General features: G+C 42.0%; 1 protein-coding gene across 25 annotated transcripts in view; it reads right to left on the bottom strand.

Moving 5' to 3' along the window:
• LOC138104882 (poly(rC)-binding protein 3-like) overlaps positions 1–23,955 on the bottom strand; it is a 503,757-nt gene that overhangs the window by 32,039 nt on the left and 447,763 nt on the right. For 20 of the 25 annotated variants that reach the window (XM_069004164.1, XM_069004169.1, XM_069004172.1 and 17 more), the window contains 6 exons: positions 14,902–14,925; positions 14,770–14,802; positions 11,897–12,013; positions 5,944–6,075; positions 3,088–3,216; positions 2,214–2,357 (listed from right to left, as the gene is read on the bottom strand). In XM_069004164.1, the coding sequence (XP_068860265.1) occupies positions 2,214–2,357; positions 3,088–3,216; positions 5,944–6,075; positions 11,897–12,013; positions 14,770–14,802; positions 14,902–14,925 (579 nt within the window). The remainder of the gene's footprint in view (positions 1–2,213; positions 2,358–3,087; positions 3,217–5,943; positions 6,076–11,896; positions 12,014–14,769; positions 14,803–14,901; positions 14,926–23,955) is intronic. The other 5 variants (XM_069004182.1, XM_069004184.1, XM_069004189.1 and 2 more) reach the window with 2 other exon arrangements.

The following is a 23,955-nucleotide window of genomic DNA, read 5'->3' as shown; positions in this document are numbered from 1 at the left end:
TTAAAGTGGAAGAACCCCAACTTTTATGGAAAACTAGAGGTTATATTTTGCTGATGTTACTTATTTTACTAAGTGTTAAAAAACCAAAATCCTTTCAAGATAGCCATGATGTAATTTAGAATAGAAAAATAACTTCTGATAGCTTAGCTGAAAGGTTGAATGGAGTTAACAGTGCTGATAAAATTTTATTTTTGGTATTAATTTCCACTTATAAAGCCTGGTTAAAGTGTCTTTCCATACTGGTGTCCAAACACACCTAATCATTTTCTTAAAAAGTCTGCTTAGTCAGAGTGCACAGAAATTCAAAGCACACAGAAGGTGTCTGCCTCTTACACTCTTTCTCACATCAACATGGTTGCATTAGAAAAGTGCGAACACTTTTTTTAACTGATAAAACTGAAGATGCCAAGAGCTATTAGACCTGAAAATAGGACATTTTCAATTATTTATACAAACTGCTCAGCACCCTCTAGCAAACAGTTTCAATACTTTTGACTGATGATATACAGAGATTGTCTTTGAAGGCACTGGCAATTACAACACTGGCAGAATGGGCTGCTGTGTATATATATACACATACACATTTCTTAAAGGAAAGCACTGCAGTGTAAACTTATAGATATGGAGTAAATTATTCTGAACTTTCAGTCATAGGCCAGTTTCTGGCACATTATTTTACATTTCAACTCAGCTTTGCTCACTAAAGAAGCAGATTTCTTATTTTGACCACAAGTAAGAGTAGTAGGCTGGAGCATGATGAAAGCTACTACATCCAGGTTATGAAAATCTGGATATACATCAGAAGGAATCATTACAGAGTAGAAGATAAAACTCTGAGACAAAAAAAATCAGAGAAAGCTCATGATAAGGGCTGTAAGAAGCATTCTGGCATACGCTTGAGAAGTGCAGGAGCTTCCTTATACACCAGCAGATTGTGGTGGCACAGGTCATCACACCAACAATGCTAGCAGCACCTTGGGCCCTCAGCCCCACCAGGAACTCCATGTTCAGCTTCTCGTATCATCTCCAAATTGCCTGAGGTGGGACACAGTCTGTGCCATCAGCCCACACCCTGTGACAGGGTGATGACCTGGGACGGGCTGATGGGGAGGGAGGGGGGAGCTGCCTGCAGATGTTCCATCATGCATGTGAGTAATTGCATAACTGCTTAAAAAGAGGCCTTGGTATCACCTTGGGGAAAAGATTTGGCTGGGTGGGGGTGCCTTAACTGCCAGAGAGGCTTTACACACGTTCCTCCTGACTAGAGAGATGTCTGCCTTCCTCTAGGCTGGGTTTATGGGGTCGATTTCCCCTTGAGTGGGGCAGGGCTTGCAGTATCTCACTCCTCCACCACTGCTCGTAGCCTGGTGGCTACACAGGTCCCCTTGTGACCCTCCCAAGGTGTTTTTAGGGTATTTATCAGCTGTGTTCATCACTGGCTCTTCGGTGAAAGCTGAATTCCCCCTGCAGTGGATGATGGCACAGCATTCCTGCTATGCCTCTGCCACATGCTGCAGACCCATTTCAGACATTACTAAAAGACAAAGAAGAACCACATTGCATGTGGGTTTTTAAAGGCAGATGAGAACCCTGACTGATATAGCTTAAGGTGAAAGGGGAATCATCAAAACTTCCTTACATAAAAAAGAAACAGGAATGCTGTTCTTGTGTTATCAATCAGGCTGTTCCAAGCCACGGTTGGGAAGGTCTTCACTTGCATGTAAGTAGTTCCAGCCACCTCGGAATTCCATTGCTACTTGGTCCCGGGGGACTACAAGCAGTGGAAATTACGTGTGTGTAAATCCTTACTTTAAAACGCACTATTTGGTCCCCAAAAGTATAAAAACTATGAGAGAAAAATTATGCTTTTCATGAGCAGAAATGTCCTGCTGTTTCACCATCTCTGAAAATTGACAAAACTGCTTATACTGCTAGTGAAGCTGCAAGTTAAGGAAAAAACCCCCAACCCCTATGATAAGCAGGGCTGCCCCACTCAATGAGCTCCTGATTTGGATGCCTCTCAATCTGCAGAAGGGCAAACTTTTCTTTATTACAGAAGTTAATGGCAAATCTTGGTAAAATAACAGATGGTCACAATTTTGTGTAAAGTTTACAATGCAGTGCTCTCCTGTCCTGCAAACTGTAAGCACACAAAGTCGACAAAGCACACCAATACTATACCAGGCAAGAAAGAGTAAAAGTTGAAAACTAACAGGCGCTGGCTGAGGCTGGGCCAGGACGGTGTGGTTTCCAGCTGAAGCCAAAATGGTGTCTGCTCTTACCTGGCCACCTGCAAAAATGATAGGTGCAGAGGCAGGTTTGGGACGGTAGGGGATGGTGGCACCTTTGGGTGGGGACTGCAGACAAAAACACAAAGCAGTCAAAATGCAGAATGAAGCAGAGCTTGTATTAAAAAGATGACTCTTTATCTTGGTCACCTCAGACAACAAGGCATGCAGATAACCCAGCCCAGCCCCCCCTGCCCTCCACCCCATCAGACCAAAAGCACGCTAGAGGCCTCCTGTCTGGCCTTTTGGGGGAGGAGCTGAGGACCCGACTGCACAGCCAAAACAGGCAATAGTGACACCTGTGGATTCATTGTGCTGCTGTCAGATGAAGTTATGAAGCTTCATCAAGCATGCTAAGGCATTTCCAACAAAGGTTAAATTGCCCAGATTTTTATATAAATTTATTTTCTATCATTTAATCTAAGGGCTAAAAAACTGCCATCAAAATGAAACTTTATAGCCTTATGCAATGACCTGACCCTAAGGAAGCACAAAATCCTGGCTGGTCAGAATTTTCTGCCCTATACAGCATCAGAATAAAGTATGTTTCTGTCATAATGACTGAAGATCCGTGCTGGACCTGGTTGTAGTTTGACAATGTCATGACAGACTTTGATTGCTCAACCCTGCTGTGAGAGGCTCTCAAACGCCAGGAAAAGCAGAGTCTAACAGAGCCTCTGGAAATCCCTGGCACGGGAAGGGCAGACAGCGCCCCAGGGGAACCCATGGCAATTGACAATTATTAATAATGTGTTTGAGCATCTCGTGGTGAGAAGGGACACGCTGGACGCCCGCTTACCTCCAGCATCACCACGCAGATCTGCTTCACACACTGGATGATGGCGTCAGGAGTGCCGGATATGGTCACCGCGCGCTCCGTCGAGTTGGGCAGCATGTCCCCTGCCACCTGCACCTGCGCTCCTGTGGACTTCAGCAGAGACACAGCGAAGACACTGTCACTGCCAGGCAGGCAATGGCACCTCTCCAGACATTCCCTGATGCAATGGAGGGGGATGCACCCCTGAATATTTTGTCTTTTCTCTGCTGGATATGTGATGGAGCACACATGGAAACTCCAACCCCAGACATGGATTTGCCTGTTCAAGCCAGTTTGCCAACACTACCACCCTAGGGTGGTTAGTCCTCAGTAGCTGTTAGTGAATCAAGCTGTGACCTGAATTTCAGAAGAAGCATTTTAACCCTCTCAAAGACAGACAGTTGCAATGCTGACTAAAAAGTGAACAGGGTGAAATGAAGTACTTTTCAATAATAAAAAAATAAAAGGAAAAAAAGCCCAGTAATTGAAGAAGGTTGGCTATCAAATGAGTCACTCTTTAATCTACTGACAGATGGCTCTTTAATCTACTGATGGCTGACTTGTGTCTCTTGTTGAAATCTGGGGCTGTCTTATACTATATAGTATAGAAGCACTTCTAAATCATAGTTAGTGTTGATTAAATATATGCATATCATCAACTTTTAGCTCATTAATGAACCCAAGAAGGTAATGAGCCACTTTTGGGGGGTTTTCTGCTCTGTTTTTTAAATTTGATCTTGGTACTAGTGTGTCCTAGTTAAAAAAAACCCCAAAGAAAACAAAGAAAGAAGAAAATATAGGAGGCCCAAACAACACGTGACATTATTATACAAACATGGAAGACCTTTTCAGTCAATAGAGAAAATCCCAGGCATCTGATGTTGACTAAGCTCTTTAACATACTGCACAGAAGATCTATTCCTGACTGTTATTGCAATGTAGTATTTGGGCTTTCAAAAAAGTATTTTCAGTAACGATTGACTTTGTGTCAGTCAGCAAAGAGTTAATTTGTTTTCCTGCTGGTTACACACAACACACGTTATCCTTCTTTCCAAAGACTGATTAATGTACTGATTGCATCTTCTGTTCGCTAGTGCTGTTTAAGGCCAAAGTATCAATTCCATGATCTATAACAGACTTTGGAATTTCACCGTAATTTGATCAATCCCCTGTGCTTTTCTTTTCTTTTTTTTCATAATCTTATCGCAAAAATAGTACTGCAACCCTACATGTTGTTCCTGGGTGCATGACTGAACACAAAAGACCATCCATCCCTTTTGCAACTTCTCAGTGTGTTGTGTGATGATGAAATTAGACCACATCTTGGGCTGGATGCTCTTCATTTTCCCCTCTTTTCCCGGTATTTGCTTTTTAACGTACATTCCTGGGTATCTGTACATCCAGCACAAAAGACTGCCAAATACCAGAGTTATTTATGCATTTACTTGCAGTGCTAATCTTTTTTGTTCTCTGACTTTGGGCATAGATCAGTAGCAAGAAGTGAGTAAGATTTTGTCCATTACCTTTATACTTAGGAAGATGTGCAGCGTGATTTCTCCCTACATTAGCCTTATCAAAACACCTATTTGGCCAAACACTATCCTTTTACTTCCTTGTACCAGCTAGAGGCAACTGCTTCTGAAACTATGCTCATCAGGATAATCACCTCAGTCATTTCATTTAACCAAGAGACCAATCTCACCTTTAAAATCCTATATCCTGAGCACATTCTCACAGTGCTCCAAATGAAGTTACCAATATTTAATATAAAATCCAAAGTATGGACAGCTATAAAAACTAGAGCAAAGCACTCACCAGTACACAGTTCACATTCATGCCTGCTCCTATTTTAACACAACTAAGAAATCAACTTAAAAGTTTCATAAAACCTACTCTCTTGAATCCACATTTTAGATTAAAAAAAAGGAAGTTTCAACTTCGTAGAGCCTGTTTTGACATAGGCAAATAAAAAAAAATGGATCAACATGTTATCTTAGTATTCAACACTTCATCCCATGTTGGAATGAATTCAAATTTAGAAAGAATATTGTCACTTCCTCCGAGATAACAATCCATTTTTCTGAAATATCCTATTCAGGTTTTCTCTATATAACTGAGCATGTACCTGATTTTCTTGTATGAGTGATTACGAACACCAGATCCTTGGCTTGGCATGTGCTATATTGTTACAGTCATGCATAGAAGAGTTAAAACAGGCAGTGTATGGTACTTCTTGCATTTTTTGGTTAGACAAAGAAGTGGCTGCTAGCACAATGAATGAATACCTCTTGCTAAAGTCTGGACTAAATCTAAATTCTGCATGTGTTTGGAATGTATCAAATTAGGTCACCTGTGGCCCAGTGACATTAAGAAGAAAACAGGGAAGGACCATGAAAATGACACTTTTCTAGAAAGTAGATCTACTAGCCTGGAATCCCCAGTGCTGCTTGGGCTTTTCTCTGACTGTAAGGGTGGTAACTAATTTGGAAATGGCTGCACCTCTTTGACTTGGGGTCACTTGAGTATTGCTGGGCAGGGGTCAGTGCCCAAAGAGAAACTTGAAGAGCCATTTTTCATTGTTGCTTTGCTTAATTGTGCATGAAAGACTTTATACATTGTAAAGCTGTTTCTCTATTTCACACACAGTCTTCAGTGTCAAGGAAAGTACAAGTCCAGCTGTGCTGGATTCCCTGCTTCTCCCAGAGCAAGGCTTTTCCAGGTTTTTCAGTCGACACATACTCATGTTGGCGTGATCAGCAAAGTGCAGTGGGTGATGCTGGCAGGGCACACAGCAGTAGGATGCTAGCCAGTGTCCCCAGCACACATCCCAAGACTTACCTCCCTGATTTCTTTGATTTTGGAACCTCCTTTTCCTATAAGGGATCCACACTGACTTGCTGGGACAACGAGCCGCAGTGTTACGGGCGGTTTGCTTGTCACCGTGCTGTTTGTCATCGAAGCGTTTATGTCCTGTAATCACAATGTCAGCAAGTATTAGTGGGGGATTTGTCACTCCTGGTGAGCACTGAAGGGCTCAGAGCAAATGCCCAGGCTGTCTGTGGAGACCTGGGGAGTGTGCAAGCAGCTTGTTTTTGTGGTAAGGAAAGCCCATCACAGCTCTGCCGGTGATACACCGTAAGCATGAAGTGGCTCGTGCCAGAGGAGCCCTTCGGATGTCCAGCATTGCAAGATCCATGCTGTGGGACCAGAGGGCAGGACTAGGAGGAGGAGGTGGTGTCTGCCATGAGACCAGCCAAAACATGTGGGAAAGACAAAGAGGCTTTTGGATTCGCAGGCTTCCAAAACCTGTTTTGGTGTCTTTTTCACCACCTTAGTTAGAACATTTACACTGTATAATATGTCTCTACATTTCACACGTTTCTTCCCAGATTTGATTCAAAGGAAAACGGTTTAAAAAAGGAATGACAAAGAACCTGTGAATAATCTGAAGCAGAGAAAATCAGATTATTTTGATAAGTGTTTTGCTGCCCTCTAGATTTAATTTCTCTTTTGTAGCGGGTCCATAAATATTTGTAGCACTACACAATTCCTAAAATCTTTTCCATCATGGTTATGGAACCAGAATACAAAAAGCTCAGCAGAACAGCAATTGCCTGTGTTCAGGTAATGTAACATATATCCGTGGATCCCACTATCCAATGAGACTACACTACACACTCCCATAAGCAGCTCAATATACTACTTGTTGCAAGGTTTAAATTGTTTTAAATATATTTTGTTTGTTCAAAATCTTGTAGGCAAGACAAAACAATCCCTCTAAAGACTTCATCACAGGGGAAAAGATAAAGCTTTTCTTCCCACTGATCAGTGGGATGCTTTGAGGGAACTTAGGATCAAAAAATAAAAAGCCACAAGCTGCACTGCAGCTGTTCAACAACTCCTGAGAATCTCAGAGCGTTTTGGTAACACTACCTATGAACTGGGAAGACTCTCTCCTCCATCTGTGAGGTGGCACGGCACAGCTATTATACTCTTCACAGAAATGTTACCAAAAGATTAGGAAAGGAATGAGAAAACATTCATTTCCTACTGAGTCATTTATGATGCAACAAGAGTTCCAGCAAACAGAACTGACGTGATTTCCTAGGCTTACAAAGACTATCACTTGTCAAAAAAAAAAAACCTACCAAACCTGCATATATTGTGCCATGAGGATCCCAAATTACAAAAAACCCAAACAACAACAAAGCTACTCAGCACTTCAAGCAACTCCGCACAGTGTGGGAGTCCAGTGACACCAGCACTGATTCCTACAGTACCTCCCCAATTGTGATGGCAGCATTCTTCCATCCAAGAAATGGCTTGGTATGACCTTACTTAGCTTAAAAGAGAAGAAAATAAAATGTTGAATGGAATGAGGCATTGCTGCATGTGACAAGACAGCTACCAAATCATTCCTCTGCCAGCCAGCAGTAACTCACTGTTGCATTCTGTTTAGTGGCTGTGTCAGTGAGAGATTGCAATCCAAAATAAAGCCAGAGGGATAACAGAATTTTGCAGTACCCATATATCTGAGATAAAGTTACACTAATTTTTCAGCTGGAAGATGCCATCTCACTGTATCATGTTTGTGTCAGGTGGAGGCATGTGTAGGTAAATAACAGCCACACAGCATGAAACCTAATAATGTCTCCTACTTCCATTATCATATATGGCCTGGCCTCAAAGCCTTCACTGCCTTTCCTGCCTTCAAAAGCACTTTGCAGGAACTGGAAGCCACTGTTCTCTTTATTTTGCCCTCATCATTTAAGAAGAGCAAAATCGAAACATGCGGGCTCAGCAGCATGGAGTGCATACAGGAACTATTCCAGCTTAAAAACATGACAAAGGAGAAATAAGTACAAAAAAATCCCCTTCACAACTACAGGCTTCTGAGTAGGGATGGCTGGAGACCTTCTCACAGAGCAGTCATCTTTCAAACTGGGAGATTCCTATTTCTTTAACCTCCAACTTTTTGTGGCATTGCATCCATTTCCTCAGGGCTCTGGCAGACACTAGAGCTGGACCTTGCATGGCTTTCTCCCTGCTTGGTGGGCTGCTCCTCAGCCAAGACAGGCTAACTGGGACACTGGAAGTGCTGAAGATCCAGCAGCATCCCTAGCACTTGGCATCCCAGGGTCATAGCACGTAAGGCTTCCCAAGGCAAGCTAACCTGGCAGCTCCGAAAGCTACCAAACCTCCAAGGAAAAAAACATACCAAAATTCTTCTTACTGGTTTCAAAGGAAATGTTAAACTGTCCAATTTTCACAGCAAGGAGGATTCTGTGAGGTGGCTCCTCCCTTGGAAATGACCACCACAGGACTGACCACAGTTGTACTGGCAAGAATTAATGTTTGTGAGAAAGGCTTCATCCTGACTGTTTTTATCACCTTGCTTTTCTCTTGTCCTTATTCCTAGAGCTGAGCAAGTTCTTCATAGATATTTGCAGAGGACAAGGATTCCAAAAACCCTTTTCTTATTTATCTGGAGGTCTGACTACTGAGTGGTGCCTGCTGCTTATTCCAGTGCTTAAGTACCATGTGCTTTCAGTGGATTATGCAGACTTAAAAGCAAAGCCAGAGCTGCCCCACTCACCAGTGAAGTTACAGCTTCATTTCTTGGGTCTCAGCCTCCAGTCCAAAAATGACTGCACTAAAATGTCCCCTCTCGTAATTCCAGTGACCTTCCTGGCTTAGTGCCATTTTCTAACAACTCTCTTTCTCCCCTGCAGTGAAGACTTTAGGTATTTACGTAAATATCTACCTAGCTCGTAAATTCATCGTAAGCCTGCTAGAAAAGCAACTTCCATTAGGAAGGCTGTCAAAGCAAAGAGATATAAGGCTACAGAGCAACCACAAGAAGAATACAACTTTTCTTATTTTTCTACCTCCCTGACACATTTTGAGATTTTCACTAACATTAGAAAAGCATTCCAGGACTTCCATGTCTTCCTAGACCTGCTCATCCCCAGGTATACAGCTCTAGGGTTGAAATTAAGGGTTCAAGGTCTTCACGTGGGCATGCATAACAAATACCAAAAAAAATCCCTCAAAGCAGCAGTCTCACACATGCATCTTTTCTCTTCTGTTTCAACATAGCTGCAATAACCAGAGGGGGACTGATTTTTTTTAAATGGCTGAAGAACTCTCCAGCAAAAAGATATGCATGAAAAATAGCATTTGGTAGCTAGCTAATTTGTAATTTCTGAAAAGCACTTTATTTTGCCTCCAGAGCGTTACAGCTACCTCTTTTTATTGGCAGGGAGATTTATAGGAAACCCAACTGATTATATGAGACATATTTCTTTACTGCTGTTCCTTTAAATATACCACAAACCAATTATGTTAAAACTAAATACAGATACTTCAGAAAAGTACTTGATCTGAAGGGAGTGCCAGTACTCCTTTGCTAATTCTCATATGAAGAGCCAGACTACCCTCTAAAACCTGCAACTGCAAATAGGTGCAAAATCCAGCCAGATGCCTGAATTTCAGCTTGCTTTGCCTATTGCTACCTACAGCACTTTCAAAGACTACATCACGTTGGGTGGTGGGCTGGGGATCTGATGCTGTGCAGTGTTTGATGTTTTTATGAAAAATGCAGCACTATTTCCAATAGGTACTCATTTTGGTGGGAACTGGCAGGGATTATCTGTGCTAATGATTCTCTCAGTATTTTACAGGATAAGGAACATGTTTTTCCTGTAGAGAGCAGAGACACTGGTCTCTCCAGGACTCTCTGGACTGAAGAGTATGGACCATACACCAAACTACCTCTTAAACTACAAGAAACAGGGATTATTCTATGATGGGTAGCAGATGAAGAGGAGAAAGAGATGACAACAGGAGGTTTTAAAATTGGGTTAGACAGAATTACTTGTGTGGTTCTGCAGACTTAAACCTCAAAATCATTATTTCATTAATAACCAGCAAGAAAAAACCCCAAAGCATTCTTATAAAATGTGCCATGCCACAAAACTAAGAAATTTCATCAACATATTGAAAGATTGGAATATCCAACAGGAAGACCTGAAAACCCATGAAAGACTGAAGAAATACAAATTGGATTAACATTTGCAGTATTAAAAAAAAAAAAGGGTGATTTGTCTGGAGCTGACAGGAATGTTTGCCAAGACTGAAGAGGTGAAAACACCTGAGCAGGAGCTGGGGACACCCACCAGGCAAAGCATGGCTGTGTGCAAAGCACTGCACTAGCAGGAGGTGAGGCATTTCCAGCAGTGGCAGGGATATGACAGCACGATAAGGAGGGCAGGGGGCTGTTAATGCCACTAAATAAGCCTTTGTGTAACTTCATTTGCAACCTGTTCACAATTAGTGCACACATTTAATATAAAATGTATCTGGGAAAAGGTGGACAGGGACTACTAGAGTCATGAGAGGGGTGGGGAATGCATCCTCTGAAAGACTGTGCTTGGATGACTCTCTCTGGCAAAAGCAAGGGTGTGAGGAGATAAAATCAGTTTCTAAATATGTATCAAGAAAGGGAATCCTCAGGTATGGAAAGGCAAGAATTATCTAAACTAATGGCCAGTACTGGCACAGAAACAAAGCTGCATGAACTGTTCATGAATAAATGCAGGTGAGGAGCAAAAAGAGTATGTCTAACTATCAGAGACTTGAAGCTGTGGACCCAGTATAAGAAAATAGAAAAAAATCTAACTGGTTTTTGATCATGCTGTGAAGTTGCAAGTTCAAGACATACAGTTTATTCTAGAAGACAACTGCATCTGACGACTTATGAGCTCTCTTCTAGTCCTGTTGCTCTAAGCTTGAACAATTGCCACGGGTAAATAAAGGCACCTGTTGATAATTCTCATCCATTCCCTGTGCTGTGGGGAGATGTGGAGACTAACCTTGCTGACTTGGAGAAATAAGAACTCTTAGGAAAGGGATTAACGTCTCTCTAGTTTAATCCATTCTTGAGAGACCCTGCCCTTTGCTTCTGCCGCAGGTGATTCAGTTGTCCGCAAGCTCCTCCATTACGAGAAGGTAAACTGCTTCCTGCAGGGGCATCTGCCTCTCCAGAGAGGACAGGAGAGGTGCCTGGACTAGACACACAGTTTTCAAAAGTAGAGGGAGCTAAATTCTCTCCAGAGTGACCACGGTTCATGTTCTGTACTCTGCTGCCTTTTCTGTGAGGTTCTCCATTAAAATGGTGACCATATCTAATTGTAGCTGGTCCATGAAACTGAAGGAAACTGCAGCAATTTAGATACATATCTGCACAGAACAGTTAGTCTACAGTGAATTGAGCTCTTGCCTTACTTACTCTGAGTACCTTTACTTTAACTGGTTTTAAAGACAAGCTTTAAATGTGATAATTGGTAATCATGTAGTTTGTTTTTAAAATAAAAAATTTCTAGTTAAATGAGTTACACGTTCATTTTGACACACATAACATTTACATCCATACCAACTGGATTCATATAAAAACAGAGTTAGAAGTTATGCAATTATTCTTTTCAAATCAAACCCACAATGGGAATAGAATTTTTCCAAGACATTTTTCCTACCATTAGCGCACATTACTAGAAGCAATTGCTTTTCCCTGAAGCCTCCAAAAAGCAAAAGAAATGATCAAACATCTTGTAAATTGACCCATTATTTTTCTTCAGCATTGCTGCCAAAAGCATTTATAAAAATACAACCACTTTCATTGCTATTAAATAGAACATTAAACAAATCCTATTTAACATTAAAGCAAACATGAGAAAATTCAAACAGTGTTTGTATTTCAACTTGAAGGGAGAAAAAAAAAATATTTGCTTACCTCTTCAAATTTTAGTGCAATCATAGAAAAAGCTTTAAAAATTGCATCTGTTGGGCCTGTTATTGTCACAATTCTCTCTGGACAAGTCCCTTCTGAAATATTGATTCGAGCACCGCTCTGTCAAAAGGAAAAAATATTTTTCAAAGTTATACTTCCCAGGGAGGAAACTAAGTAGGATTAGGAATACAGTTTGGAAATTAATACCTTGAGGCATCTAATTCCCTCCCCTACAACTGCAGCCCCAACATCATATAATTCAGCATAAACTGATCACATTCAAAAATTCATGTAACTGTGGGAAGCTGGATTCTGTCTGGGTAAATCCTTACACGGCCTTCTCAGTATAGAAATAGCACCTCTGTAACTCAAAACTGCAAATAACGGCATAATCAAGTCTTTTCCCTTCCCCTTCCAGGATTAACCTTAAGTAGGACTGGAGCTACAGAATTTAAGAGAAGGTGGTTGTCTCCAGGAAGCACCAGCATCTCCTAGGAATGTGCACCTCTCTGGTTTGGAGCCCCAAAGGTGGGGCTTGGCCTTTCAGCCTCTCTACTGGGGCCTCACTTTGCACTGTGGAGAAGGCTCCTTATAGATGTGCTTCATGTGAAGGCAGCCAATCAATAAGCACTGAGCAACCCTTTAAAGGAGTAGTGGTAAGACAAGAAACAGCAACAGTACTGTGTCCATAAGGCAAGGAGCCTGTTGGATGGAGTTAGAAAACCAGAAGTCTCGTAGAAAAGCCAGGCTGACTCTCAGGTATACTTCGTCCTCTTTATGCCACTGTGGCAGTGCAGAGAAAACCTCTTAACCAGGGGGTTTTATATATTTATAAATTTATATTTATATATTTTTTAATATATATTTAAGAGGATCTGGGTGTAAGTAATGATCAAATCCAGTTCAGGTAAGAGCCACCCTACGTGTTCCCTGAGGTTTCAGTCATAGAAATGTGTTAATGCAGCCTAAGAAGTCACTGGAGCCTCAACTCACCCACAGGCACTGACCTGCTCAGGTATCAGCAAATGTGAGACAACCTGGGTTAGTTTGGCCCTTTGCCTGCAGGGTCACCACGCAGCTCCCGATGTGCTGTGTGTCCCAGACCTTACTCACAGCGTGCTGCTGTGTTTCCCCACATGACAGCACCCCCATACAACAAGAAAAAAACCAAAGCTCAACAATACTAGAAAAATCTTGCTGCCACAGACCTGGGTACAGAACTGAGGGTTCTGTACTTTTCTTTAGGCTTGAAGTAATTTCTGACATTTCCTCAATGACAGAACTGTCTCTGACATTTCCCCAAAGACAGAGCTACATTTCACACCATAAAGATGGCATGCACCCTGCCACATCTGCCAGGGAAGTCAAAATAAAAGTTGCATTTTGCTTTTAAAGAAGTACTGAAAAAGGCAGTCATTTAAAGAGGGACCAAGTTATCATCATGTGGAGACACAGTCTCTTAGTCCTGTGCTGATATAAAGATGGATAAAACTCCATTATTTTAAAAAAACATAACCAAACAAATAAAGTGTCTTCTGACCACAGATACATGACAGCAGGTGTCCAGGAGAGGAAGAAGAACATTTGATATTTATCTTGAAAGACAGACCAAGGATCATACGTATTCTCTAAGATGTTTTACTCAGAAGTCAGGAGCACTTTCCAATGATGGCTTCCCTTCTGTGCATACAATTTATATACAAAGATATCTGCCCAGGATCATAACTAATAATTAAACTGAAATGTGTTTAATCAACTGTTATGTTTACCTAGTACATTGGAAACACTTTTTCTTACCTTTTTTTTTCTTTAAGTCTTAGCAAGTATGTGAAAACCTGAGTGAAAATGTCATCAAAAAAGGAGCCCTGAACTCAGTCAGCCTGACAATGAAATCTCTATTGTGTATATTTAAAGATGGATGTCTGCAATTTTCTTTACTAAAATACTTTGACATTTCCCTGCCACAGACCTTCTATCAGAGTAGAAAACAACAAAGCAGCTGACACAGTAATGTACTGCAGCTTTACTAGAGCCAAATTGACTTTTCTTGAGGTACCCTCTATACACTACACTCCTAAAGTTTTAAACAGTAGGATTTGTCTTTTGACTTAATACTTTTAGCAATTGCTTCAAAGCAGAAAAATTATATGGATCTGCAGGTAGGATGTGCTGCCTTGCAGGACCAGTGTGGGTCTGTAGCCTTCACCTGAGCACACTCCTCTGAAGACAGCACAGCTTGCTCTGTGGCAGGGAAAGAAGCCTGCAGACACTGGGGAGGCTGAGGTTTATGCAGGGCTCTGTTTTAATCCTTTTGTGTCTCCAGCCTTGTCAAAGGATGTGAATGGCAGATGTGCAGGTCTACCCTGCCCACACCCATTCACAGCTACAAAATGAGAAAAAGCTAAGGCTTTGCCAAGACATGGCAGAGAGATGCTCTGGCTTACACAAGTCTGGCTCCAGCTCTGCTGAAGCTTGTGTCTATGCTCAAACTTGATGTGCATCAGTCTAACCACTTGGTTTCAGATTTTTGGAAACTCTACCAGGAGGCCAAGCCATGTGCAGGACTGATGTTGGTATGTTAATGCAAGATACAGTGGGTCTGATGCACAGAATCATGCTGGTGAGCTGTTCCTGAGATAAGACAGCAGCAGGCACATCGCTGTGGGAATGAATGACTCCAGACTGAGGCAGTGATAAGGAGGTTACATGAACAACAATGTTTAATTTAGCCCAGCATATTTATGCCTCACCCCTCGCGAAGAATGGGGATGTTAAACGATCTGCCCACTTGATGGCAGCATCGGTCTGCACATGCTGAACTCACTGTTCTCTGAGCTGGAAAGAAATACAAGTGAAGACATCAAGGCTTGTCTTACCTCCTCCCTCATCTTCTTCACTGTCTCACCTTTCTGTTAAAGAGACATAAAAAAACCCCGTTAGCCTGAGCTAAGAAAAGAGAACTGATGTACAATATTTTGACATGAATATAAATAAAGTTATTTTCTGACCTTTCCAATAATGCTTCCAACCTCCTGAAACAGAAAAAAAAGAGACACCGTGAATGATATGATTTGTTACAGAAAGGCATTCGTGCTGTTTCTAAGCTATTTCACTATCATTTATTTCAAAGCTTCAGTGTGAAGCATAGCTCCCTTCCATTGTTGCTGTATACAAATATGCCATGTTAGATCCAAAGGGATGGACTAAAAAAGCAGCTTTGCAGCCAACTGATCGTGCAAGAAAAACACCTTTACCAGAAAATGACCTCGTGGTTACAGATCAATCCTGCTACTAAAAACACAGACAAATGCCTATCAGGGAATGAAAAGTTACGAAATAACAGAACCGTACAATCTACTGGAGAAAATGAGGTGTAATACAAACATCAAAATAGTTGCTGGTTTCTCCAAGGACAGGCATTTACCCTCCTTACACAGGGTGGGCATTTACCCTCCTTATGCCTTGTAATAGAGCTGAATTTCCACGCTGCTGAGTGTTATTGTGTAAACACCTGGTGGCCTGTCTTAATCTCCCTATTAAGCACTTACAGAACAGTAACTGCTAATCACTATTTAGGGATTTGGGAATTGCGACTGGGCTCCCACCATCTTCCACGAAGGGAAGAAAATACTGAGAAATGTGGCTGTGAACAGTAGGGGAACAATGTGGCAGTTCTGGCAACATCCCAAGGGTTAAAAGCTTGGTAAATAAAACCAACAGGTTGCAAAAATGAAACTATTAACTCTAAAATGAGCAGTCTGGACATGTTACACAAATCATGCAGCTGTGGCATTAGACTGGAAATCATCTGACAGAGAGACCAGCTAAAGGAAAATAAACTCCTCTCCTATTCTAAGATTGTGAAACTACAGTTAAAGACTATCTCAGATGGTTGAGCTGTCCCAGATGTATACCATTTCCCCCCACCCAGTCCATACACTTAAGTGTGATCCATCCTGGCCCACAGTCCAAAGTGTAGGATTTTCGAAATTGTCCTCCAGTGCTCTATCCAGTGACGGACTCATGATAAAGTGGTACTGACTTCACTCGGCAGGAAAGAACTACCTGCAGTGACTTTGAGTTATTTTTGCCAGTTGTTTATAAGCCCATAATATGAAGCCGTTTGTCCTTGCAAATCCTCACATCCTGCCCCAAGACATGAAGACTTTTCAGTGAGAAGAAATTACCTATTTCAATGAACTCTGGCACGCTGTTCCTTTATGCTCTCTGCAAGTCTGCACATAACACCAGACTGAGGGGAACAGTCAATGCACTGCTGGACAGGCTGGAAAATCGGGTTGAGAGAAACCTCAGGAGTAGAACAAAGTCAGATAAAGAGCCCCATGTCTGGAATGGAAAAAGCCCATGCAGCAGGACAAGCTGGACAAAAACTTGCTACTTTAAAACTGACTGCAGAAAAAGTCCCAAGGGTCTCAACTCAGAACTTCAACATAAATAACTGAGTACATCAGCAGTGTATCCCTGATCAATCAAAGGCTGGACTGTACTAGCAGGAGTGTAGCGAGCAGGCTAGGGCAAATGACTCTCATCTTCTTCTGTTTGTGAGACCATGCCTGGAGGATTGTGGCCAGTTTTGGGCTCCTAGTACAAGACGGACAAGGACACACTGAGGTGAATTTGATGCAGGGCCACCAAGTTGGTCAGGGGACCAGAGCACAGGACACATGAGGAGAGGCTGAGAGAACCAGATTTGTTCTTAAGAAGAAAAGACTTGACAGGGGAGTTGTATTGCAGTGTACAATAAGGAAAGCAAGCTACAAAATCAAATTCCTACTCAATGTGAGGAAAAAAAGTTTACCATGGAGATGGCTGGACATTGAAACAGGCACCCAGAGAAACATCATCCTTAAAGGTGTCAGAACTCAGCCTGGGCAAGGCCCTGTGCAATCTGCTCCAATGGAATCTGCTTGATTCAAAAGGTCAGACGGAGACTTTTGAGGGTCCCTTGCAACCTTCATTGGTCTGTGATTCTTCAGTCATAGCTTTATACCCACTGAAGTCAATGCCTTATTAGCCACAAAATTCCTCAGTCCTGTGAGGCCCCTTCTCAGGTTTATTTTCAAACTGTACTTTTCCTGTTTCCCATTTCCCTTTATTATTTCCCTTCCAACTGCTCTTTCAAGATGGCATTCTGCTCTCTTGTACATACTGACCAGTGACTGGATATTGTCCAGACAGGAGATGCAAATCTTCCAGAGGTATCTGCTTTACAAACCTACAGTTCTGCTGGCTGATGTAGAGTAGACCTTTACACTTCACACAGCTGTGTGAGTGTTTTTGGTAAAGCTGCTTGTGTCCATTTGGGACCCTCATCTGCACCTCCATACATACAAAGCAAAGAAGCAGCTCTGTGAGAATGGGAATGAATGAAGTGGACTCACTGCAGTTTTCTGTCTTGTAACCAAATTATTGTAATATTGTCTCTTAATATGGTGGTTTAGGTCACACCTTTTCCTGTGGCTAAGACACCCATACCAGCACGCTGCCTAGGTTCTCAAATGAGATGCAGCTTTTTTTGTTAGCAGTGACACAAATCTGGGACACCCATTCCCCTGGGGTGGCCTGTCAACCCCGTGATTCTGTACATTCCCCTTGTTCCCTCCCTGGCCTTGACCCCTCTCTCGGTTTCTTCCTATTTGCTTCTGTACCCCAACCCCGCCCAGGGACTGTGCCTGGGCCCCTGACAAAACCATCCCGCACTCAGAGCACGCTGTCTCTCCACCTCTGAACATCATGGGGACAAGATGTGACTAAAGCCATCTCAAACCCTCATGAGAGACCCCTCTCTGCCTTCTTTACCACCACTGCATTGTAACGCTGCTGGCTGCCGGAGCCAGATCGCAGGGCTGTCCCAAATGGACTCTGGGATGCGACTGATGGCATGGCCCTGGGAAACCCTCGCTGAGCTCTCAGGGAGCAGCAGCCTGCTAGGCAGAGTCCAGTGGTTACAGCATTCCCCCAAATTTTTAAGATCTTAATATTTTTTATATTATCATCATAACTCTGCCAATCTACCAGTAATTGCTGAATGGGCTTAGACAATACAGGGAGCAAGGCTTGGGATGACAAGCCTTGGGAATCTCCCATGTCCAGCAGTTCCTATCTGACCACTCAGCACATATGAAAGTTTTATCTTAAAAACTTCTTCCATTCTTCTCAGTTCCAGCTTTCAGAAATAATTACTTTCATAAAACAAATTCTTAGGCGGTAGAAGAACCTTTTTTGCTAGGGGTGAGAGCATTCTGTTTCAGTTGCTATGGGCAAGCAACTATATTTCAGTCCATGGTATAGCTTCATGTTTTGTATATCTGAAGTTTCACTAGAATCTGTAGGCCTGGTCTTGAACCTCCAAGGCCCTGTCAGTATAAACTTAGTAAGGAATCTATCCCAATCCATTCGATCATCTTGGGTCCTAATGACAGATGCAGTTCCTTCAGAAATGAATGGATGGGTCATGGCTAATAAATGCAAAAATATCTTCCTTGGAAATAGGAAAACATACTTTGCTTTAGGAAAAGAAAAGCAATGTACTGTTTGTAGCATTGGTAAAAAAGATGGTCCATTTCCAGCATGGAAATTAGGAGTATTTAAACAAGCAAAGGAGAGCATAAAATACAAAGATTCTCAAGCTGCTTGTTTCACTGAATTCTGTGTGAGTTTTGCTTTGGATTTCAGTGGGAACAGGAATTCTACATGACCAATCATCACCTTGTTATTTATTAACAAAGAGTACACACTACCAAAGAACTGAGTGAAAGAACTGAGTGAATCCCACTGAGAAAAAATATTTCAGTAAGACTGGTGACCAGTTCCTTGGAACATGCTAGCAAACGTCATTGTAATCATACAGAGTACTTCAAATCTCCCCCTCATCAAAGGATGACTTCAGAGCTTATTCTTTAAGGCCGTTTCAAAACATCCAAGACAATGCCACCTCTCCCTCTACACTGGGAGATGGGATTCTGCTTGGCAATGTGAGGTAAGGTCACAGGGACAGAGAAAAGCACTAACTTTACATGGACATTTCTGATTTTTTCAAAATTTTGCTTCATACAAATTACTAAAAAAAAACCAAACCAGGAATGATTTTAAATGGGTCACTTCAGACTTTTCTGGGGCCTCATGTTTTACTAGGAAAGTTCCTAGGAAGTACTGGTGACAACAGATCATGTCTTTAATTATGATGAGAAACCTATTTCAGCCACAGAGTAAATCAGAAGACTCTTTTCACCTCATTCTTCAAACTACCAGAGCTACTTCACCAAACCTTTAATGTTTCTTTTTGCAGTCCAGTATTTATTTCATACAGTTTCTTACATCACCTTGAAGTAAGTTTACTGCTAAATGAGATAATATTTAACACCATTTTTATGACACTCAAGTTTTAGCATTATTTCTAACCAAGGTTACTTTGATGGCTTTATCTTCTTCAGAAAATGTTTCTAAATCTGCCAGACATGAAATGTGCTGTAGTTAAGTGCATAAAATGTCTGTCACCTACATTGGTTCATTACAAGTTAGGAGTTCAGTGTAAGTCAGGCAGCCAACCCTTGCTGCAGTCCAGGGGGAGATAATGCAGGATATTTTGTTCCTAAAAAAGGAGGGAAGAAGTGTACTCCCAAGGGTTTTTGGCTTTTCTCATCTGCAGTAGAAGCAGCCTAAACTGACACTAACATATGCAAAGTTTGGTGAGAGGAGTCCTACAACTCATGTCAAGTTCAGCCTCAGTGCAGGTCAGACAAGTGTTTGATTTAGCTGTATTAGCAAGTAATTGCTTATTACAATAAACTAACAACTCCTGAACTATTTGCTGTTTTCCAGTGCTCAGGAATGTAAGCTAGCAGTAACTATTTATCTTCAATTTCAATCTGATTTATTGACTAACCATCTGCATGTAAATATAGTGGAAAAAGTTATATGATAACAATTACTGAGTTTCATATAATCACATTTCAACAGCAGATCAAAAAGAAGTGCACAAAAAGAAGTTATAATGGGGGGAACTCAAACTCAGTGGGAGAAAGACAGATCCAAGCCAACCCACCTGGCAGACAGATGCCAGAGCTAAAAGTACTACCCAGGCTCCTCGGCCTCAAACAGCCATCCTTCCGAAGCAGCTGTGCCACAGCACCCGTGCTGGATGAACAGGATGACCCCAAAGCACTGCAAGTGTGTGTCTGCCTACACCCACTGATCCATACTCACACACACACACACAGGTGTATTTGTATATTTGTGAAGTCAACATATACATGCAGGCACTAAACAATGGGTATCAACTTTCCTTCAAGGAATGACAGCAATTTGGGGTGCCTATCCTGAGGTTCACCAAAGGAGCCTGAGTTTCAGATGGTGCTGAGTACCCAGCCCAGGTAATGCCTTCCAAAGGGCATTACCACCTGGTGGCAGCAACTCAAGCAGGGGACCTCACACTTGTGCTCAAGGAGTCATTTTGGAAAACCCCAGGAAAATCTGAAATCTACGCGCTGATTTCAGATAGCCTGAAGATAATTCTCAAGCCTGGGGGAGTGAGTTGTCATCATGATTTTCTTTAGCAGGCAATTTCTAATCAAGTAGATAAAACAACAAGAGCTGAACCTCACCAACAAACCCTGGGAGACTGCCCAGCATCAGTAAAGTGTATTGCTAACCAATCAGCCAATTCATTGCAGATAACTTGAGGAAAAGCAACGGTAGAAACAGGGGATGGTTTCTTTCACGCTGAAATGTAGCATACAATATTATTTGCACACCTTATTCACAAGAATGGGATGAATTTTGTTGTTAATGAACACTTGGGAAGTGGTGGGCCCATCAAAGAGCAGAAAGCTACTTCTGCAGATTTTGCATCATCTGTGGTGAAGGCGAGGCAGCACCAGCAGAACAAAAGGTGGCAGCCAAAAAGTCTGTGAGTCAAGGCTTTTGCAGGGCTCTTGATAGTAAGAATAACTAAACAAAGATATAAAACTGGCTGTAGAAGAAGGCTGTTTCCTAATCATCTATCTGGTGTGTCCTTTGAATAACAAGAGAAAGAAATCAGTCATATTAAGAAAACAAGAGGCTTAACAAATGGTAACAAACCTTGGTTTAAAGATTAACCTTTGATCTGTAAACATAAAGTGTGAAATTCCATTACTTTTTCCAAGTGTGAGGTTGGTTTAATAATTACTGAGTCCTGGAAAACCAAAACAAAAACAGGTAGTAGCTGTTGTGGGACCATAGAAATGCACAGGTCTTGCTCTATTATCATGCAACTTTTATTATCAGTGCTATGGGGCAAATGGAACAAAAAATTCATAGGATCCCTGAGATAAAGCCACGTCTAGATGGAAAATACATTTAAGAAATAATATAGGAATGTATGTTTTCACCCCAAAACATCTGACAAAGAACAGGCTCCATCCTAAAGCCTGAAATTCCTTCAGGTAACGTTCTTACTGCACATGCTAACCTGCTTTCTATGAGCAAGGACAAGGCAGATCCAGTAGGGCTGGACTCTACAAACAAAACAGCTTTGAAAGGAAAGAAATACAGCCTTCCATGGTGGGGAAACATATCTGTCATGGGGCAAGGAGGGGTCCTGGCAACAGCACACGACAGCTGTGTGATAAAGTTTTCTAGACCCAGACCAGTTGCCTTTCTCCCATCCATAAAGAGGCACAACATAACTCAACTCTCTCTCTTCACCTTCACCTGAGGACAGAGTTGCCAGCAGTCGACTAAGCTCATGAATATGCTTGCACGGAAGATCCCAAGAACATGTTGTTCCACAAAGATGTTCTGAACAATGTGTTTGCACGGAGCATATGGGGCATCAACATTTTTCAAAGACTAGAAGAAAAGTCAGTTTTTGGAAACATGATGTCATGTGTCAATCTCAGGGAAAAAACGGCTACCTTGGATAAACTGAGAATCTTATTTGTGTTCTGGGATTGTGTGGGATTAGCTCCACTGACATGGGAGATCTCATGTTCCCAGGTGATGCCTCAGTAGTCACTGTCTGATGCTCAGCACCCCAATTTAGAAAGGCACTGCAGTCCAAGGCCTTCCTTACTGAGGCAGTGTTGCAGCCTGTTCCGAGCTGCCCTTCCCCCTCCCGGGTCAAACAAGCCAGGACTTGTCCCTGCCATGTGCTCTGAACTCCTTTGTTCCAAGCGTGGGCAAAACTGAAAGAAACTCAAACGCTGGAGCAGTGTCTGATTGTCCAGTTAACCCAGGTCCGCCCCCAGTCCCCCCCTTTCCATTCTCCTGACCGCGCTCTTTGGCTTGCATCCCTTCTGCGAACAACATCTGTGTGTCTGCCTCTGTTTGAAAGCTTCTAACTGCAGGAATTAGGCAAACCAAAAGGCTACATTTCTCCCTCTTTGCTTCTACTGGTGGTATCAGCTTTGCAGCTACCACTTGCAGCTTTCAGAGCTACTGAAATGCTGGATTGCCCGTGCTACCTCTCTAGGCTGCCCGCGGCTTTCTAAGGCATTGAATTACAAGTGCTAGCCAGTAAAAAAGCTGTGAGTATTCCACAAGGCAGATCTTATGCTAACAAATGTGGTAGTGTATGAGGAAATCTACAAATTATGGTTTTTCTGATGGAGATTCCAGTATTATGCATCTTCTGCAAGTCCATCTAAACTTTTTTTTTTGGGTAGCTGTGCCAGTGGGCATTTTTCCTTTGGTTTTTGACAGCAGATGGCTAGCCAGCTTACATTCCAGTTTGCACCTAAGCTCCCAGCCTTGCCTGCCAAAACCAACCCAAAAATTCAGTTCTGTTGCTGTGCTTGTCCCCACACCTGTGATGCTGAAGCAGCAGCACTGAGTAGGGAGTGTGACTTCTGCTATCTCAGTTCATTGCAGTCATGGACCGATGAGGAGATTTTGTTGGGTAAAAGTGGCAACACTCAGCTGTGGAGATTGTTTTAGGGGGCAGAGAGTGCCCAGGGGCTGAGGGAACTCTCTTCCTTTCTGCTGATTTTTGAGGCTAGTGTGAGATTCTTGGCTGCTCCTACAAACACACTGAGAGGAGATCCATCTTGTGTTGTACATTTGCATGCAGACTTTTGTTCCATGACCAGGGCTCTCAGGTATCACAGTAATGCAAGCAAACAAAACAGGAACCGTAATAGCAATAGGCAGGACAGTCAATCCTCATAATACCCTGACAGTGTTCGTGGAAACTGGAAAGAATAGAACAAACATTGGCTTGATTGGCATTTTACAGCTTGGATTGTATTACTGATGAGGTGATTCTTAAAGTTACTTTGTTGCATCCTGTATTTCAATAAGCAAAAAATAAAAAATGGAAAAGGAGAAGGGCATTACCTTTAAGATGGGGAAAATTATTTTTTCTGTACTTGCTTTGCAGTCTTTCGGGGAGGCAATTAACCACACACTGAAAAAGTGGCCACTGAAAGAAATCCTGATGCTAAAATGGTATTATCTGTACTAATGAAAAAGGCCATTTTTCTTCATTATTTTATTCTGCATTTGAGCTGGTAAGTGTAAGCCATCAATTTGTGAGTCTAAATTTTCTTTCTTTTTCTTGTAAAAATTCAGTGTGTAACACCACAGAGTAATCATCAACATGTCTGAAAGTCACTACTGAAGCTGGATGTAAGTCCACTGTATCCAGTATTTCCAGTGCCACAAGTCACCCACTGATCTGCTGAAATAATTTTGAACTCAGATACTCTGAGTTCCTCAGGGAATGTAATATTAAGCCGTAAGTACTGGAAGTTTAGTGCCTAAAAATCAAGGCACTCATAGGGTTTTGTCCAAACCCAAACATTTGACTGCTGGTACATCTTTCTAATTCACTAGTGCTGAATGAGAAATGTATCATTGAGCAAATGGTATCAAGGAAACAAAAGCTCCACTCAGTCATTGTATCTTTCCTCCACCAATGCAGATTATACAATCTAATAGTACATGTGCTATTCTTTCCTAGACATGTCTAAAATTTGCATAGGAGACTTACAGAACATAATGAAAATCTTAATACCAGAAATTTTTCTTGGGATTCCCTTATTAGATTTATTTTCAAAACA

This window comes from Aphelocoma coerulescens, chromosome 2, assembly GCF_041296385.1.
Source record: "Aphelocoma coerulescens isolate FSJ_1873_10779 chromosome 2, UR_Acoe_1.0, whole genome shotgun sequence".
Classification (NCBI taxonomy): domain Eukaryota; kingdom Metazoa; phylum Chordata; class Aves; order Passeriformes; family Corvidae; genus Aphelocoma; species Aphelocoma coerulescens.
This window is presented reverse-complemented; position numbering and strand designations above follow the sequence as displayed.